Raw genomic sequence first — 19,647 nt, 5'->3', positions numbered from 1 at the left:
GAAATTGATAATTTCTCAGAAATAAAAGCTTACTTTGCAGTTTTGCCCACATTTTGGTGATTTTGCACATTACTGCTTTGTATTGTCATGTGGACTACAGTAAATACTATTATTAATGTCACATGAGAGGCTGCCATGTGAAAGATCCAAACTCTGCCACGATTTGTGAGTTTCAGAAATTTTTGTAAATTCATGAATTATTGATGTTTTAACAATTTTAAGTCATAAAAGACTGCGACAGACTGGTGACCTGTCCAGGGTGAACCCCGCCTCTCGCCCGGAACGCAGCTGGAGATTGACACCAGCAACCCTCCCGACCCCATTAGGGACGAAGGGTGTAAAGAAAATGGATGGATGGATGGATGGAAGTCATAGAAGAGAAGCAAGTAGTAAAATAAAAATACTTTTGAGAAAGGAAGAGTTTCATATACATACATTAACTATTAACAGTGGCTGTTTCTGACATGGGCAACCACCCAGGGCAGGATCTTGTGGGGGGCAGTCTGACAGCCCCCTCCCACTCTCTGCCCCCCCTCTCCTCGCTCTTACAACTGAAGGATATAGATGTAAATAAAGCCTAATGCAAACACCCAACGGCCCGGCAAAAAATAAGCAGAGGTTGGGGGGGGGAGGGGGGGGGACCAGAACGGTGGTTCGCCCAGGGCACCAAATAGACTAGGGCCACCTCTGACTATTAAAGACGCAAAAAAAACAAAAACATGTTTTAGCTTTTTTCTCCCTATTCACTCATAACTTTATTTTTTTAACCAATCATTAGAATTAATGGTAAAAGCTTTTACAACTAATTAGCACTAATGATTGGTTTATGCCAGGGGTGGGCAACTCCAGGCCTCGAGGGCCGGTCTCCTGCAACTTTTAGATTTGTCTGTACTTCAACACACCTGAATCAAATAATGAGGTCATTAGCAGGACTCTGGAGAACTTGACTGCATTTAGGAGGTGATTCAGCTGTTGGATTCAAGTGTGTTTATTGAATCCAGGACCAGGGAAACATCTAAGAGTTGCAGGACACCGGCCCTCGAGGACCAGGATTGCCCACCCCTGGTTTATGCTGAAGTCCATGCTAGAGTTTGATCACAGTCAGATGTGAGTCAATATTTGACTAGTCTTCCAACCGTAAATGCCGCGGCTCACTTTAACTGATTGTTTTCCTGATACAGTCCAGCTTACGAGAGGAAATCATTATCAGTGAGGTTCAGATAACGCCGGAGGGGAATCCCATGCTATTCAAGAAATTAATGTTTGCATGTTTGATTCAAAAGTCCACGGGTACCCCTTTCGCGTCAATATGTGACGCGAGGGGTTTTACCTTATGCCTTACCGTAATTTTTTCCCTAAACCTAACCAATTTGCGGGGTTTTGAAGTTTCGGCAGTGTTTGCGAGGACCCTTCGCATGAATAATCCATGTAAAACATGCGACCTTCCGAAATCATCAAATTCGTCAACATTTTACGGTGAAGGAACATGCCCAAGTCGTCACATATTGACGCGAAGGGGCTACCCTTCGCGTCAATATGTGACACATGGTCAGACGGCGTCCCAACTCGTCAATATATGACGAGTCGGGTGTGAGAATGTGTTGTTGCTGCGCAGGTATACAGCTGACGTCAAAACAGTCCCTCGGTACGGTGGAAACACCTCTCATGCTTTACAGCTATTACATTTTTAGATTTTAATTTACTTTTCCAAATATACTCCTTTACATCACGGTCATGCAGCTCCATCTTTGTCCCATCTGAAGATTTCTCCTGAAGCAACTTGGATATCTGTGTCGGCAGCAGTAAAGGTGGGGCTGTGACAAAAGTTGGGACATTGTTTAACTAATTCTGGTTCAGACTTCATCTAAACTCCCTGACATGTTTGTTGTGTCTCTTTGCCCCTGACGATGCTGCCTGTTCTCTTAAATCCAACATCACAGGCGGACGACGCTTACTGAGTGACTGACGTCATGAGTGTTATTTGTGAAAAAAGGAGAAAATGTACATAATTTGTCTTCCACTTAGCAGATTCACACCAGTTGTAAAGTACTGTTGTTATCAAAAGGTTGGAAATATTTCTATGGGTGTAATAGATTTTTGTGGCGTACTCTGAGCTACAAATGCAGCCAAGACATGTGAGATCTGTTCTCAGTTATTTGTGTTGCTCCCAGAAAAAAACAGCACACTGCAGAAGTGTGTAAATCTCTTTGACTTAAAAGTTGAATTCACTCCTCATGCTCACAATAATTCCTTTAAAAAAAAAAAAAGAATAATTATGGTTTGAGTTCCTCTTTAAAGTGGTTTGTGTGACATCTGAAAAATCTGAACAAAGCACTTCACTTTGTCTGTATTGGAACTCCATTTGAAACTATACAAAGATGACAAACCGTGTAGTCTTCACAGTGCACGTTCTTACAAATCATGATGAAAGTATGAAAGTGTTGTGGATGTATGATTCTGTGGTGCTGCACGGAAGGGAAAAGGGCGCAGCACGACGAAAGGATTGCCATTTTGTCATGTTAAGTTTTGACTTAACGAAGAAACTGCTTTGTTTACTGTTGCAATGAACAAACTACACAAGAGTAAACGAATGAGACGATGAAGTATGAAACTCCTTGCTGTCTGCCTTTCACAATTTCACAAAGATTCTTTGAACACAAAATAGACAAACCGAGGTGCATCTTCAGAGATTCACTTATTCCTTGCGCAGGACAAATGAGGAAGAAATCCTCGTCAAAACCAGATATCAGCGCATTTTTCATCTAATGTGAAACTTTTTATAACAAACCAAATGCATAGGTTGCTTGTACAATGAAAGACTATAGACTTCCAGGTGAGATAATAAATCCTTCGCACCAAAGTAGAAACCTTCTTCGTCCGTAAAATTGTCGTCTTTCATCCACAAGTACCAAAATTTGGATGAGAAGGAAACCATAAGATATCACAAAAGAAACTGCTGGATGAGATAATGAACAAGAGCCTTTCACCGGGTTCAGTGCCCGTATAGACTTAAGAAAAGAAATGTAAACTGATAAAACATCCACAGATTAAAACGCAGCGACGGGCTGAGGACGGGCAGGATGATGCCCCTGCTGACTCACAGAGAGATAAGGTTTTTAAGAGATATGAGCTCTTCTGCGGTTTATAAACATTTTCTTTTGTTCTATCCGTCGAGCAGCTTCTCCAGGTGGCCATCGTCGGTTATGGTGAAGATATCTGATTTTAAGAAATGCGTAAACTGGAATTGGAAAGTTGTATGATCACTACAGCAAGACCTTGATTTAAACAAAACAAAACAACAATGAAGAGAACAAAGTGTTTGATTCCGCAGGCAAATATTGAGACGCCAGGTTTGACACACGCCAGTGACCATCTTGAAGGCGCAAAAACGATTGCTTTAATGCGCCTTATATCAAAAATCCTCCTTTCATGATAGCGTGGTGGGATAAGATTGTACCAAAAAAGGCTTGACGTCTCAAAGTTGATTTCACTTTATAAAAAAAAAAAAAAAGAAAAGAAATAAAATAGTTAATCAATATAGTCAAAAACGTTTTCATTAAAAATCTCTTGAGGATGCAACAAGCCTATATGCATTGACATTAAGTGCGTGGCGTTAAAAAGTGACGCGCCTTTGGAGATGCTTAGTCAAGGCAAGCATTTTTACGCACGCATGTACGTGAGAAAGCTCACTCCTTGCTTTTTAAATGCCATATTTTTAGATGATATCACGTGAGAGGTGGGACTCATTAGAATATCATACTTAAGCTTCCTGAAGGCTCAGCCTGAATCCCAAACTTTGAGAAACGCATAAAGATGCCCAGGCTCCATGCTTCCAACATGGGTAACATTTGGCGCATCTGTGCAGACAATTTTTATTTGAATGAGGAAAAAGATTGATAATAAAAATCTGTCTTTTGTTTCAGCTCTCCTTATCTATATCGTCATCTTCACGAGTTTTTACAGTAAGTACCTGTCTCTTTTTTCTTTATTATTTGAATTGCTTAGTTCTTAGTAGCAGACCCAGTGCGCTTCATCTCCGATTGCCCCACCTCCTCGCCCTACATCCTTTCATTAGATTTCATTGTGTTTCAAGGTACTAGCGTTCATTTCTATTCTTTTTGTTTGCTTTTACAAGTGTCCTTTTCCCTTTTTCAGTTTGGATGTTAAAACCCGCACTTGTTCTTGTCCACATTTAGAAGATGAGACGTAATAAAATGAGCGTTTGCATCTCCCTGTCAGCCAAAAACACCGACACAACCTGTCTTGCCTTCAGATTAGTTTCCCCCAGCATCATCATCATCATCACCATCATCATTATCATCACCCGAGGCTGCTTTCGCCTGGATTAGGGGAGTTATTGAGTGCGTTTGTGTCTCGAGATCGAGCCGGTTTGAGGATGTGAACGACTCAAATTCTCTGTCTTGTTCTTGCAGTCTGTCCTGCAAAGATTGTGCGCAACAGCTGCCGGATTTTGCGAATTGCCGTTGTCTGTTTGGATTAATTTCGAGAATAAATAAATAAATACATGCATGGATGAATGAATGAATGAATGAATGAATGAATGAATGAATGAATAAAAAGATGTGAGGAAAAGCTCTTGTGAATATCAGGGAGAGTTTTTAAAACGTTTCTTTGCATCACATTCAGCAGCTTTGCTTTAAAGGAAAAAAAACCCCAACAGATTCACATTAACAGCCTCCTCAAACTGATGGAGGGTTTGGAAAACGGAGGTTTGCTATGAAAATCCCGTGAACAATATTTAGGTTTATCCTGAAAGAGTTTTTTGTGTCCTTTTTGCGAGCGCACGTTTATCTCGTTACTTATCTGAAACACTCTGACGTGGAACTAATGGGTTGTTGGTCTTGATGGGAGGAGAAACTAACAGGTGGTGGACAGTCGGTCTGGCAGTGTTGCTGTTGGGGAAATCTAGACTCCCCCCGCCCTCCTCACTTACACCCCCGAAAAGCGATATGTGCTGACGTCACTGTAAGGTTGAACAAATCCCGTGCAGAAGGGGCGGCGGCGGCGGCGGCAGTGAGGGATTTCCCGTCGCTGCGGTGCCTTGTCCGTTATGATGATGCAATTTTCCCCACGCTAATGATCAACAACGGGCGAAAACCTGTTGTTCCAACAGAGAGAAGGAGATGGAAAAAGTAGGGTTGAGGGGAAATATTAGTAATCCAGACAACTGTACGGGGTGGTTTAAATATCAGTTTGTCTGCTATCGCTGATCGCCCCGGGGGAGAAACTTGAATGATAGTGTTTGTTTGATGAATGAGCGCCTCCTCAGCGTTTTCTCTCCCTTGAGGTTTCACTTTTTCTTTTTTTTTTCTTTTTTCTTTTTTTATCCAAATTGCGGGTTTCACTGAAACTGATGCGTCGCCACAGCGGTTAGTTCTTGCAGCCTTTGCTGCCGCCGCTGCAGCTCGGCGGACGTCTACGGTAGCCTCTGGAGCGCGTGCCCGCGTGTGCGCAACTCCACGAGGGCTCCACGCAGCAGAGCGCAAAAACTATTAGTGCGCGCAGCTTGCAATACAAACTAATGCATTTTAAGGTGCGCTCTATACTGCCCCTGATAAAGTTACGTGTTCTTTTGTGGTTTCGACATTTGATACTGATATCAGCACTGCAACAACTCGTGATGACGTTGTGCCATTTCATGTGCTGTGGTGGACGTGTGCCATTAAGTCCAACTGCAAGTTCAACCTTGTCTTATCGTTGTTGGTAGGCTTTGCCTCAGGAGGCAGTGACGCCAACGAAGTCTTGCAAAAGGACAGAAGTAGCAGGTGAGCTGTCTCCTCCTTTGTTTGTAAGTGAATTTTTGCCAAGAAGAGTTTTGTCTTTTTTTTTTTTTATATGCTTTCAGGCCCGAGTAAGATTTCAATCACACAGCAACCAAACTTATCATGATAATGACCAGCGTGAAAACAGATATGTGGTTCTGCAGCCACAGAGAAAGAAATGCAGTCATCACTTTTTTTCTATTATCTATGTGCTCTTGTCCCCTACAGGTTTGGAGACCTGAGAGGCTGTTTATATAGTAATGCCTTGGGCATTGTCTTTTTATTAAGACGTGCACGCACGTCTTAATGCTGTAAACCTAGAAATACACTCGAAAAAAGTTACAAATATGTAATTCTGAACGAAATGGAGTGAAAATAAATTCATTTTACACATTTCCAACTCCCTCCCACCCCCCCATTTTACTTTTTACATAGATACTGTTCCAGTCAATTTGACCCTGCAGTCAAGTTGAAGGGTAAAAAAAAGATGAAAAAATGTCCAATATGTTTCCTAGCACCTATGAACTTCACCACACACACACACAAACACACCACACACATACAAGCCCATTTTCTCACTATTCCTGTTACTTCACTGGGAAACTGCGAGAAAGTAGGTGTTCATACAACATTTGACGGGAACCTTTTCTGTTCCTGTGGGCAAATGCCACCCACACTGAGTTACACTTAGCAGAATTGATGGGAAAACATAAATACTCATTTATGACTCATTTATCTTGATTTTGACCCTGAACAGTATGTGTGTCTCAAGTTTAATTATAAAGATCACCAACTGAAGAAAAAAGCAAAAAAACAAAATGTAATATAAAAAAATTTACAAAAGATCAATTTCAATGAAATTATTGTGTGTGTTTTTTTTCCAGTGGACATAAAAATATCGAAATTCTATTTTTTATGTCCAAATGAGTAAATGAGCAGGTCATCGTCATTAATCCTTTTTTAGTGAGAAGTAAAGTAACATCATTGAAAAAATATTGATTGAAATGGTTAGTATTGGAGTTAATAATCAAATAAAAAAATGTTTTGGAGGAACTTTTTGGTTTGGCATGATGAAACCCACAAACATTACTACTGTACCCCAGAAACCAACATAACAGGAGGGTTAAGCATAACAAACAAAATGCTCTCTTTCTTCTAGAAGAATACCAGCAGGCAAGCCACCAGTTACAAAAACCCCCCAAAAACCCCCAACAGGTTATGGTTTTAACTGTCTGTGTCCATGTGTGGGTGTGTGTTTGTGGGCAGGTGTGTTGTGTAGTTAATTACAGATGACAGATTGTTGACATGCAGTAGCTAATATGAAAGGTGTCATTGTATTTTTCAGAGAGTATGGGGGTGGTTAAGCAGGCCTTTTATTGCAGGAAGGAGGCTGCATGCTTGCACAAGCATATTAACTGTTGCATCATAATCACAAGACTCTTAACTTTCCACCCTCTGTGTAACCGAGCTTCCTGCAGGGCATATATATATATATATATACGGTGCCTTGCGAAAGTATTCGGCCCCCTTGAACTTTTCATCCTTTTGTTGCTTTTCAGGCGTCAAACATGAAGATCTAAAATTTTTATTATTTTGTGAAGAATCAACAACAAGTGGGACACAATCATGAGGTGGAATGAAATTTGTTGGAGATTTGAAACTTTTTTAACAAATAAAAAACTGCAAAGTCGGGCGTGCAGTATTATTCTGCCTCCTTACGTTAATACTTTGTAGCGCCACCTTTTGGTGCTATTACAGCTTCAAGTTGCTCGGGGTTTGTCTCTGCCAGTTTTGCACATCGAGAGATTGAAATTCTTGCCCATCCTTCCTTGCAAAGCAGCTGGAGATCGGTGAGGCTGGATGGAGAATGTTTGTGAACAGCAGTTTTCAGCTCTTTCCACAGAATCTTGATTGGATTCAGGTCTGGACTTTGACTTGGCCGTTCTAACACCTGTATACGTTTATGTGCGAACCATTCCATTCCAGATTTTCTTTATATTTGGGATCAGTGTCTCTTTGGAAGATAAATCTCCGTCCCAGTCCCAGGTCCTTTGCAGACTCCAACAGGTTTTCTTTCTGAACAGTCCTGTGTTTGGCTCCAACCATCTTCCCGTCAATTTTAACCAACTTCCCTGTCCCTGCTGAAGAAAAGCAGGCCCAAACCATGATGCTGCCACCACCATGTTTGACAGTGGGGATGGTGTGTTCAGGGTGATGGGCTGTGGAGCTTTTACGCCAAACATATTGTTTTGCATTGTGGCCAAAACAGTTTGATTTTGATTTTGATTTTCTTCTATATGTTTGGTGCGTCTCCCAGGTGGCTTGTGGCAAACCTTAAACCAGACTTTTTACGGATGTCTTTGAGAAACGGTTTTCTTCTTGCCACTCTTCCATTAAGGCCAGATTTGTGCAGTGTGCAACTGATTGTTGTCCTGTGGACAGACTCTCTCACCTCAGCTGTAGATCTTGGCTGCATCTCTGATCAGTCTTCTCCTTGTTCGAGATGAAAGTTTGGAGGGACGGCCGCTTCTTGGTAGATTTGCAGTGGTCTGATACTCCTTCCATTTCAATATGATCTTGGGAAATCTTTTTGTATCCAAATCTCCACAACGGTATCTCAAACCTGCCTGGTGTGTTCCTTGGTCTTCCTGATGCTCTCTGCACTTGAAACACTTTAAACGCTTTAATTCTGAGACTATCCCAGAGCAGGTGCATTTATAGTGGTTCTGGTTCTGGGGATGCAGAGCAGAACCAGAACCAGAAGACTTGAGAGATCTGAAAGGTTGATACAACAACAGCAGCAGATCTTTAATGTATTGTGGTGATTAACCATTCAGTGATTTATAAACCAACAGCAGCACTCTAAAGTCTATTCTCTGAGCTACAGGGAGCCATCGTAAAGTCTCTTTCTTCCTGGTTTTAGTGAGAACACGAGCAGCGGCGTTCTGGATCGGCTGAAGCCGTCTTGATTGATTTTTTTTTTTTTTTTTCAAGGCAGTCAGAGACAATGAACTCAGGTGTGATAGACCACAGCTATGATTTAAGGTGTAGGGCTGAGGGGCAAATCAGATTTTTACAGAGGGCCATGAAGTTTTGTTTTTTTTCCCCCACTCTCAGTAATAACAAACTTAACTTAAAAATTGTATTTTGTGTTTACTTGCATTGCCTTTGACTTATATTTAAGTTGGTTTTATGTTCTGAAACACCTAAATGTGAAAACATGCAAAAAAGAAAGGAAATCATGAATGGATGCAAGCGTTGTCTCATGGAGACCTTCACTGTTCCCGTAGCTACTGTTATTGCTACTCAGCAATAATAGTAAAAACAAACAGCTGGCGTTTCCTTCTAGCTGCTGTTCAGGATGACTCACACTGATGAGCGTTTTCTCTTACGTCCATCAGAGGGCAGTAAAACAGAAGATAAAAAATATCTTAAAGGCTCAAAGAGAGAAAGCGTTCCCTTTGATCTTTTTTATTTTTAATTGTGTGCTTTCATTTTAGTGTCAGTAGAATACATTTGTAATTAACCGAAACCCGTGACCATAACCTTGCATTGCAGAAAACCCTGCAAAGGAGCCAAATCTGAGGACCCCGGAATGCATTGTTGCGCTGGGAAGCCGTACAATCCAGAAACTCACACGTGCTGCAAAGATAAAGGAAAGGAAAAAACAGGTAATATCTTTCCATCAGCCAGGTCGAATGTGCTGTTATTTTTCCCGTAAAAGATTTGTCTTCATGTCAATCTGTGAACCTGAAGCTCTGAAAGAGTCTCACACATTCACAGTTCCATAAAGTTTTCCTTTTTCTTGCGGTGGCAGCATCTTGCTGTGGGGAAACGTCTCTTTCACAGGAATTGTGCAGGTGGTCAAATTGGATGAAGGTCAAAGGGGTCATTCTGAAAGAAAACCTTGTTGTGTGGAAGTTAAAGCTGTACGCAGGCTGAATACACACTACACTCCTCAGAATGTGTTGGTATAATGTTCACTCACTGTAAGCAATTTATAAGTTGCGGATTTGCACTGGATTTCAACTGGATGCTTTTTCTCAAACTGGAAAAAGTGTCTTTAACCTCTGTGGAAGATATCGATGTTCCCTGCAGTGAACTGTTTTAATTCCTTCAGTTGGCAGCGGACTTGTGCCAAGTTTCTGACAAGAGCGTGTGTACAAACCTGACATATTTATGGTCCCATGAAAATTATACAGTCTGTGCTTTCATTTCGCCCAGAGAGTTTACACGAAGTTCTCTTTGCACAGCAGAGATTATGCAATTCTGAACCTTTCAGGAAACTAGTGGCTAACCTTCAAATGAACCTCCAGATGTCGTTCATGTTGTTGTGGGGAACACCAAATGAACCTCCAGAGGTGGATCATGCTGGGCGGAAGAATATTTCAGCTGCTCTGATGTGTTTGCTACCTGAGTTATTAAACCATTGAACTTTGGCTCTCCCCTAACTCTGGGGTTTCCCTTCAACAACACATCACACCTCCGACAACACAAACCATTTCCTTCGACTACATTGCCGCTTACGCTGATTATCCTTTTTTCTTTTGCTGTTTCCACAGACAACATGAGTGAGAAGGTGTCAAAATGCTGCGGACTCAAAGCTTACAACCCACTCAATGAAATGTGTTGTGACTTTACGCTCCAAGCGAAACCTTTTCCCATGGCGGAGTGCTGTGGAAAAGGTAGGTATTAAACATTTGTGCGAGAGTTAGTGCTGGTTTATTCTGGGTTTGAAAAGACAAAGCAAGCAAGAAAGAAACTAGCCACTGACAGGATTCTGACCTTTACTTGACCTTTGTGTCGTATTATAGTATCAGAAACAAGCACCGGTGACATGCAGAACATTCTGACATGCTAGTAGGCAAGTGGTCCCAATGCTATGTGTTTGCATTTTAGTCAAGTTTGACTTCATCACTAATGTCTCTTATTTCTGAAAACCCGCACAGTTTATCATGTAAATATTTCACTCCATCCATAATAGCAACATTCAAAAGAGGGACACCAAAAAAAAAAAAACCCTGCGCTCGTCCCAATTTTTTTATTGGCTGACTGACATCCAAAGCAGCTGTTTTATATCTCAACCTTTGAATAGTACAAAAATCAAAAAGAGCAGCAGAGGAGACCACAAAAAGGGATTTAATGTCTTATATTGGCAATCCTTTGCAAACAGTTTATGAGGAGGAATTAATGAGCCAAAGTCAAAGAATCAAAAAGTTTTCATAGAGATGAAAGTCTATTTTATCTCTTTCAATCATCCAGACTTTGACGGGGTTAAAAGCTTAATTCAAGTGAGTTCAAGGTTAAAACCTATTAAACTGTGAAGCACTGATCACAATATGTCTACAGATGTGTAAGGAGCTTTCTGTGATAGGTTTATTTATTTAACTTGAGACTCAAATCTGATTTAGGTTGTATCAGCAGCTTATAATAAGTTTGGCTGATTTCCACTAAAACACAGACAACAAACAGAATTGTTGTCTGTGGACCAAAAAAAAGCCTAATCGTTGTTCACAAATGGGGCATTGCAACTTTCACAATGTTTCCATGACGTTCCTCTTGACTTATATTTAGAAAAAGAAAGTTTCCTTCTCTGTATTGGGAGAGAACTAGCAGTAGGTGTGAAAAAAAAAGAAATCTAAACAATCACAAACACCTCTTGAATTTGCCCATGCTAATTGATATTTTGGATATTGTCTCATTAAGACTTTATGCTCCATCTTGTTGTCGTTGACTTAGATTCGGAGCCCCGTTTGGGCCAGCTGACCTTCGAAGCATAAAGTGTCTCCTGTCTCCAGAAAACATTTGTTGGAATCACGTGACCAGATTTCCTGACCCATAATTATTTATTTCTGCAGCGGCCTTCAACAGCAAAACTCAGCTGTGTTGTGGTAAAAGCCGTACGATCCTGGACAGACGTTCTCCGGACCATCAGTGCTGTTATGAGAATCAGTTCAACATCAAGACTGAGTGCTGCTGCAAAGGTCAAATCCAACGCAAAGTCTCAGGCTGCTGTGGTGAGAACAGCACCACTGTGACAGGTTAGCTTGGCTCTTTAACAGCTTGTGTGGCTTTTAGACCACTAAATAAAAAATGGACACGTTTGGAGCGTTCATGTGTTCAACTCCCTCCACTGCCACTAGATGAAGTCCAGAGGAACCGATCATCTTCAGAGGTTACCTAATTAGTAAATATTGCGTGTGGACATTATTAGAAATCCAGCTGTTGTGTGAAAGCCTCAGAGATTTGTTGAATAACTTTAGTAAGCAACCCTCTAGAGTTAGTGTTCAATGAATGTGAAGCCGGAGTGGCTTTATGCAAATGGAGAGCACACATTTTCATATAACTATTTGTAAATTACAGTGTGAGGTTTGTGCTCTCATCATGTTTCTCTGAAGTCTGGGGCTGCAAGTGGCTCAAACCAACATGCAGGTCTTAAAATCCACACCCAGATTCTTATATTTAGGACAATATGTTTTGAGAAATTCATTGTTTTAAATGTAAAACAAAAAGGAATGTAGAACTTAAAGAGAGATTAAATTAAACATTTGCAGGGTGTTGATTTGCTTGATCCAGAATAAGAGATCCATTTAGTAACAAGCTGGCCATGTTTTTTATAAAACCTATATCTTGGAGTTTAACACATAAACTTTTTGATGTGTTAGGAATCAAGTTATTATCTCAATGGCTTGAACTTTGCCATTCTTGCATATTTATTTGTGATGTTTGCCTTACAGAAATGATTCCCCCTGCCAGTCTTGTCAAAGAGCATCAGAGGTATTTAATGCTTCATTTTGCTTCGTTAGCACATGTTGAGTGACAAAACAATGTTTTGAAATAAAATATTTTTTTAAATAATTGCAATTTAGTAGACTTAGACATTCTTCATTATCATTACACAAAGGCGCAACTGTGAATTTGGCAACAAAATATTGTAGCTTGGCTCTTGACGTACACACAAAATAATAATAATAATAATAATAATAATAATAATAATAATAATAATAATAAAATAATAATAGCTGCGTAAATACAATAACTCGAAAGGATAATGCATAGATGATACTTCTTTAAATGCTTCCAGTCTTCGTCTGTCCACAGGTCACATTTTTGTGGGTCAGCGTCTTACAATCCAGAGACCGAACGCTGCTGCCAGAGGAAACACGGGGACAAAAACGCGCTGTGCCCCTCAGGTAAAACGACCAGTGTGTTTGTTTTCACACCAGGCCACCATGCATACAGCTGTCGGCATCTTATCAGACTTTACATGAGAAGAACTATAAAGCATCCTCTGTTAGAATGGCATCAAGATCGTGATAAACATTCATCTAGAACACCAACAGGGAAAGCCACGGTTGTTTATTGTAGACCGTCACAAGATGGCTTAGCAACCAAACAAACCTTCGATTTAAAGATTCGAAAACAAAGATAGTGTTTCTTCATTCCACATCTATCTCGTAGTAATGATCTGCAGTGTCAGCCAATCTCCCTTAACTTTATTCATTTACAGTTCTAACATGTTTCCCTTTTTTTAGTTTATGTCCTTTTTTTATAGATTACGCAGCTGCAGCAAAACATTGATATATTTTCAATTTTTTCAAACATGTTTTCTTGTGATATCAGTATGTATAAACATACATGTAGAAGTTGCCAATAGTAGTTCATAACAGTATGTCTTTCATCAATAAAGCTGAAACAAAAGGTTTTTGTGCTGTAACATATGCAAAGGAGGAAGCAAGAAGAGCGTGTAAATATGCAGAATAATTTAAACAGTGCAGCTGGACTCAAATGTGAAAAAGGGAAACTGTCAAACTTTTGGTTTGTGACTGCAAACCAAAAGTTTGGGTCAGCTGCAGTACTCTTAAATAAATTCAAATGGAACATTCTCCTGTCTGAAATCACTCCCACTCATTCTTACTTTTAAAAGTCTCCAGACAAAAACCAACACCAGACTGAAAGCATGAATGTAATTTGGAAGTTGGACTCAGCATTACAAGCAGGCCAGATTAATTTCCAGTCAGACATTTGTCATAAAGTGTCTGAGAAATGACTTTGGAGGCTTTCTTTTGAAAAGGACTGCCAGTGTAGAAACAAAGCACCCTCGCATCACAAACGGCTCATTGAATGGTGCCTTTGGGCAAACTACAGATGGTATTGTTTGTATAATGTTCAGTTTAAGCTGCAGCCAAATCCTCAAAGCTCATCTCCATCCTTTTCACAAGCGTCTATCAGAACTTTAATTGCTTGCTTTGCAAAAAATAACTAAAATAAAATCCACTTTTGTCAGCTTTACATTGTGTTATAATATTTTCCCATCATCAAAAACATACCTGGGTTTTTGCTTTGATTCTTTCATGCCAGTTTGAGAAATACTTTAATCTCCCATGGCAACCATTCAGGTGTGCCTAAACGCTTGCTGGCACCACTGTTCCACAGAGCTCCTCCTTGCAGCTGCACTTTCCAGGCGAGCTTCAGGCTCCCGGCCGCGCGGCTCCCCCTCTCCGCTCCTTCAGACTAGCGCCAGGCGGAACTGCACATCTGTGGAGCTGATTATACGAACTACTTCTCAGTCCAATGCTCCTAGAAACGTTGTGAGCGGCTTAACGGAGAAATGCTGTGGCGATGACTTCCTGAAGAGGGTGTGTCAGAAAGAGCAGGAGCTTCTTAAAGAGACAGAGGCCTAATTTCAAGGCGTCAAACGGCAAATTTATTTTTAGTTGTGTTTCACGTGTATACATAGCATTTTTATAATAACTGAAGGTAACATAGATACCTGATTGTGGTATAAAATGACAATATGTGCTTTGAAAATAGATAAATATGAGCTCTTTAACTTTATGCATTCTCCCTCTCCTTTTGTTTAGGTGGAAAACCTTCACCAACTGTTTACGACCCAAAGACACACATCTGCTGTGATGGCTGTTTGACAATGCTGAAGCCATGGATGGATCAGGTAATATCCTTGTGTCACTGCTTTTCGTTGCTTATCGAATAATTTTGCTGTGCTGAGCTTCCTGTGAGAGTTCAGTGGCACAACCAAACACCTGGGCCTGTGACGGATATCAGGCCTTTGGCACATGCAGTGGTTATGTGAACCAGAAACAAATCAGAATAGTTCAGCTTTAAAAGAAGATACTGAGATCTACTGGTTTGCAGCAGTTTGCAGCTCTTCGCTCCTCCCATTTCAAATTTGCACTGGGTGTTTTCTTTCCGAGGAATAAGCTCACACGCTATTTTGAGGCTAACCTGCTCCGTAAAAGGATAATGTAAAAACGCTCTGGCAAGACAAAGAGGGTTGCAGTTCATATGCTGAAGCTGATTATTATTTTTATTATTATTATTATTTATTTTTTTATTTTTTTAGACAGACATTTGACCTGATTCTTTTTTTCCACCAATTTGTGCCTTTTTTTGTAACCAGTCTTTTAAAAATCTTTAAATTGGATAAAGAAGAAGGCTTACGATGTGAAAGACTTAACAGCATTTCCTTACAGTTTTTCCTTTGACTCCTTCAGTGTTGTGGAGACGCACCGTACGGTTTAGCACAGAGGGGAGTCCTCTGCTGTGAAAACCGCCTGTTCGATCACAGAGAGGATGGAGAGGAGTGTTCGGAGAGCGGAGTACCTTACAAACCCTTCGCGGAGACCGTGTGTGCTCAGAAGCGGCACAACTCACCTGGAGGGCACTGCTGTGGGGAGGAACTCTACCAGCCCAAAGAAACTGTTTGCTGCAAAGGACAGAGGTGAATAATCAAGTGATGCTGAATTGAAGTGCATTCTCCCACCTCTTTCTCTGGTGGGAGAATGCACAAAGAGTCGATCTTTCTGCTGTTTTTTTTTCCTGGAATCTGGATGTGCATGAACAAGTTACTGTTGCTTTTTAGACTAAAGGAGAAAATGTGATAAAAATTCCAGACGGGAGTGGCGAGGAAATTCCACAATGTCTGAGAAAAGGCAGACGTTTCAGCTCCTAGTCTCATTCTATCTCTTTTCTTTTTTTCCCTCCTCCCTTTTCTTGTGTTTAAACACAGCTCACCGTTGTGCCAAAAATGCTGCATCCAAGTCTTAATTGATGCTTGAAATTCTTTCCATGTTAAAATCTGTCTGCGTGCACGGCTGTGGAAGTTGTGTGTTTTGATAAATGATGCCAGGACAGCTAGACATACCCAATCTATGAGTCACACAACTTGAGAAATATTCACTCCCCAATATGAGGAGCAGGTAGCAATAACAAGGAGAAACTCTGTCTGACCCTAATGACCGCAACTCCCAGACTTCCTACAACATCCTGCAGGCAAAATAACTGAGGCAAGATGTTTTGTATTAGAAGGAAACTTTGAAATAACTTAACTGAAGTAGCTGAGAGTGGGACACACACACACACACACACACACACACACACACACACAGAGTAAGAGTCTGCTGCCTGTGAGTAAATCCCACCTCTTTCCTTTTGTCACTGTCTGCATTAATCAGTAACAACTTCACATGCTTACCAAGACTTCTCACTGAAAATTAATGTGACAGTCTTACATACATTCTTTTTATGTAAATGCTATTTATTTAATCTATTTCAATTACAACATCAACTTTTTTCAGTTTAGATTAACATGAAACTAAGTTTAAAAAAAATAAATAAAATAGGTTCATAGACCCAGTTTTTATATCTTCATTTTTCAGAATAGTAATTTATTTACATGTTTTTTCTCAACAAATGATGTCCAGCACAGTGCAGACTGGTTTTATCTGGTGCTAGTTGCGTCCATAAAAAATAATTTATTTTTTTTTAAAAGCCATTAATGTCAACAATAGCAGATGAAATCTGAAAGCTCTCATTGAACCTGACTTAGTCTGAAAGCTCACAAAGCAGCAGCGCACTATTATTGTGAAACCTGTTTTTTAAAGTCAGAATTAGCATTAAGATCTTCAGCAGATTGAGCTACATTAGTTCTAGCCGATCCGACCACACTGGACCTCCTTCACTTCCCACGTGCATCAGTAAGCCTTGACTTTTTTGCGTTTCGCTGCGGTTCCTCCATTGAATCGTTTCTGATGAATGCCGACCTCTGCAGACCGGGAACAAACCAGAGCTGCAGTTTCATGGACGCTCAGACCCAGGTCTTTGTTCAAATGACTCAGATTGTTGTTGCGTTTTTCCACACATTCATTTTGAGAACAAAATGTTTACCTGCTGCCTCGAGCATCTCATCTTCTAAGATGGACAAACATAGAGAGATAATTGCCTAACTGCATGATTAATGCACATTTGACGAATCCAGTGGATTTTGATGGAAGATGAAATAGTTAATCTTCTTTGGTTCAATTAGGTTGTTTCTTTTTCTGAAACACCTTTCCTGGATCTCAATATCTCAATTAGATTAGCGGTGATGGGAAAGGTTCAACCTGCTCATATTTCTGCAGGGATCTTCGTTTGGCATTTTATCCTTTTCTCATTTTTCTCACACTACTTAGTTTTTCTCTGTTTGACAAAATAGATACAATCGTGGAAAACACACTCGCTGCTGCGGCGTTCATGCCTACAACATTTCGGACCCAGTAAAGAAGTGCTGCGAAGGAACTCTGCACAACTTGACGATTGGGGAAGAAAATGACCGGGAGTGCTGTGGATCCCAGCTGCTGAACCCAGAGGTAGGGTCTATTTCCTCGATCAAAGTCATAAATCTGGAAAACAGATTATTCATCTCTTCTGAAAACCTCATAAATGCTGTTCAGAACCAGGAAGTCTGCTGCACCGGTGAGGAACAGTCCTTGTTCTATCCAGCCAAGGACGGATTTCAGTGCTGCGGTCACCAATACTACGACTCTACTCTGTGGTCCTGCTGCGCGGGCAAGCTCAGTCCAGCGCACCATCAAACCACCCACTTACGACCCGCCCCGAAAGGTCACTTTGCTCTGCTGAGAAAAATGGAGCCTGAGTAACACATTTCATTGTAGAGTAAATTCAGCCAGTTGCTGCATTTTAGCAATAAAATCTTTTTTATTTTCATTTTTGCAGAGTCCAAACTTCAACTGGTGAACAATATGAACAAAATGCAGCTTTGCAATGAAGGTACGGCAACGCTAAAATGTCTCTTTTAAGGGTGTTGATTCAACATGTTGTTGGGAACATTCCTGAGAGGTTCAGGTTCTTGGTGAGGCGATAATCTCACAGAGTTGCTGCAGGCTTGCCAGCTGCAATGCTTATAAGCTCCTGTTTCACAAAATCCCAAAGGTTACTGGACCCACTGGACAGAGAGCCCACTTTGAGGACAATGGGTTCACTGTGCCATTGACCTCAGTGGGTACAGTGAACCCAGTATCACTGGACCATTACACCATGTCTTTAACGTGATGCAATAAGGTTGACTATTGGGAAAATATCCCCCCTCACACCAGACAGAACCAGACTTTTATTCCAAATGACATTCTGCATGTCTTGGTTGCAGATTAGCCTGTTTGACACCAGCAACCACCTCATGTTCAAAATCACATGAATTTATTAAATCTTCACTTTAAACTTCAGCTTTAAAGTTGTCTTCATGTATTGAGTTGCTGCTGTGTGATTGGCCGACTGCCGAATTGTGTTTGCAGGCAATTATGCTGAACAATATGGCACTAAGTGTGTCCTTAAGTTTATATGTTTTTCGTGTGTGTGTGTGTGTGTGTGTGTGTGTGTGTCTCTGTGTAGTGTTCATTGGGGTTGTGGAAAGCGTGTCTCGGAGCAGCACCGTGTTCAGCAACGTGCTGAAAGTCAAAGGCAAGGAGGCCACAGTGGGACCAGATGTTTTCGTCCTGGAAACATCGGATCAGTGCAAGTTCTTCAAACTGACTGCCGGAAAGACCTACTTCTTCAATCACACCGACGTCTTCGCTGATTTCAACCACGAGTCCGTCCTGGAGTCGCTGCATTTCATTCTGTCCAAATGTTCCCAGTAGGTCGCCACTGGCTGGTCTGGTCCTGGGCATTTTCCCGAAACCTTGTAGCACTAACTTTTACTTTAAGCTCATATTGCCAGAAAGCAAGTTTACTTTAACAGTCTCATCACAGAGTGCCTCTTTACATTAATTACCGTAGTCTGACTACAGTAGAGCGTCGATCCAAACATCGAAACGGTTTGGAGACAAAGAAACCAGCTAAAACAGAGAAGGTGTTCTGAGAGAACATTAAAAACTTGCTTTTATAAGCTAAACTTATAAATAGATTTTTCCATTTTAAATATATGCTATTTTTTCTCTTTTTTTTTTTTATCCATTGATTGGATTTGTACCGCTCTCTTTAAATATTTAAAAGATTTATTTTTAACTTACTCAGTAAAGCTAAAGAGATTTTTAATAAATAATATCAAGGGTGGCGATTCTGCCCCAGAATCAGAATATTATCTCAGTCATCCGAAGAAAAACTGACTAATTTTACTGTAATTTTGGTAGCATCTCAAACAAATGTGATCTTCAGGAGAAGAGATGGTAGTGCCTTAAATTTGTTTGGTTATTTTATTTCTTTCTGCTGTATAAATGTGAACAACCAGACAAAGCTGAAACTAAGAGAAGCTCAGTGATTATCTACTTTTATCAATACTAACTAGTTAACATTTGTTTTTGTGTTGCATGTTGAAAACGAAGCTAAATGTACTGGTGGTGCTTTTCATTTTCTAATAAACACTTCATATCAACGCTGTTTTTCCATCCATCAATCTAAACCGATTCATCTGTGCAGGGTTGATAAGGAGCAGAGACTTATATCCAGCAATAACTGGTTGACGGGACCCTGGTTTTTATTTCTGATGTTTCTCTCATCGAAATAATGAAAGACTTTGACAACACGAGCATCCATCAGTCGCTCGCTTCTGTTCAAAACGCTCTAGTTT

The 19,647-nt window shown here is 40.6% G+C and overlaps 1 protein-coding gene across 2 annotated transcripts; it reads left to right on the top strand.

The window, feature by feature from the left end:
- Positions 1–983: 983 nt before the first annotated feature.
- LOC122833254 (galaxin-like) lies at positions 984–19,452 on the top strand. 2 transcript variants are annotated; one of them, XM_044120697.1, is made up of 14 exons: positions 984–1,107; positions 3,924–3,962; positions 5,729–5,786; positions 9,342–9,454; positions 10,346–10,468; positions 11,642–11,824; positions 12,521–12,560; positions 12,885–12,976; positions 14,648–14,736; positions 15,299–15,525; positions 17,278–17,431; positions 17,516–17,684; positions 17,799–17,852; positions 18,471–19,452. In XM_044120697.1, exons 4-14 carry the CDS (start codon positions 9,379–9,381, stop codon positions 18,716–18,718), a joined length of 1,455 nt encoding a protein of 484 aa, XP_043976632.1. In that variant the 5' UTR covers positions 984–1,107; positions 3,924–3,962; positions 5,729–5,786; positions 9,342–9,378; the 3' UTR covers positions 18,719–19,452. The 2 variants fall into 2 exon arrangements, with proteins under 2 accessions (XP_043976632.1, XP_043976631.1); XM_044120696.1 differs by lacking the exon at positions 984–1,107 and adding an exon at positions 3,797–3,841.
- Positions 19,453–19,647: the final 195 nt, after the last annotated feature.

This window comes from Gambusia affinis, linkage group LG06 (genome assembly GCF_019740435.1).
Source record: "Gambusia affinis linkage group LG06, SWU_Gaff_1.0, whole genome shotgun sequence".
Lineage (NCBI taxonomy): Eukaryota > Metazoa > Chordata > Actinopteri > Cyprinodontiformes > Poeciliidae > Gambusia > Gambusia affinis.
Note: the sequence above shows the minus strand (reverse complement) of the source record. Positions and strands in the feature narration are given on the sequence as shown.

Excerpts from the sequence above, each read along its gene's own strand:
- LOC122833254 (XM_044120696.1), top strand. The coding sequence starts at position 3,814 with ATGCCCAGGCTCCATGCTTCCAACATGG. Across the intron at positions 3,842-3,923 it reads GCTCCATGCTTCCAACATGG|CTCTCCTTATCTATATCGTC; the intron begins GTAACATTTGGC and ends CTTTTGTTTCAG. Across the intron at positions 17,685-17,798 it reads CTTACGACCCGCCCCGAAAG|AGTCCAAACTTCAACTGGTG; the intron begins GTCACTTTGCTC and ends TCATTTTTGCAG.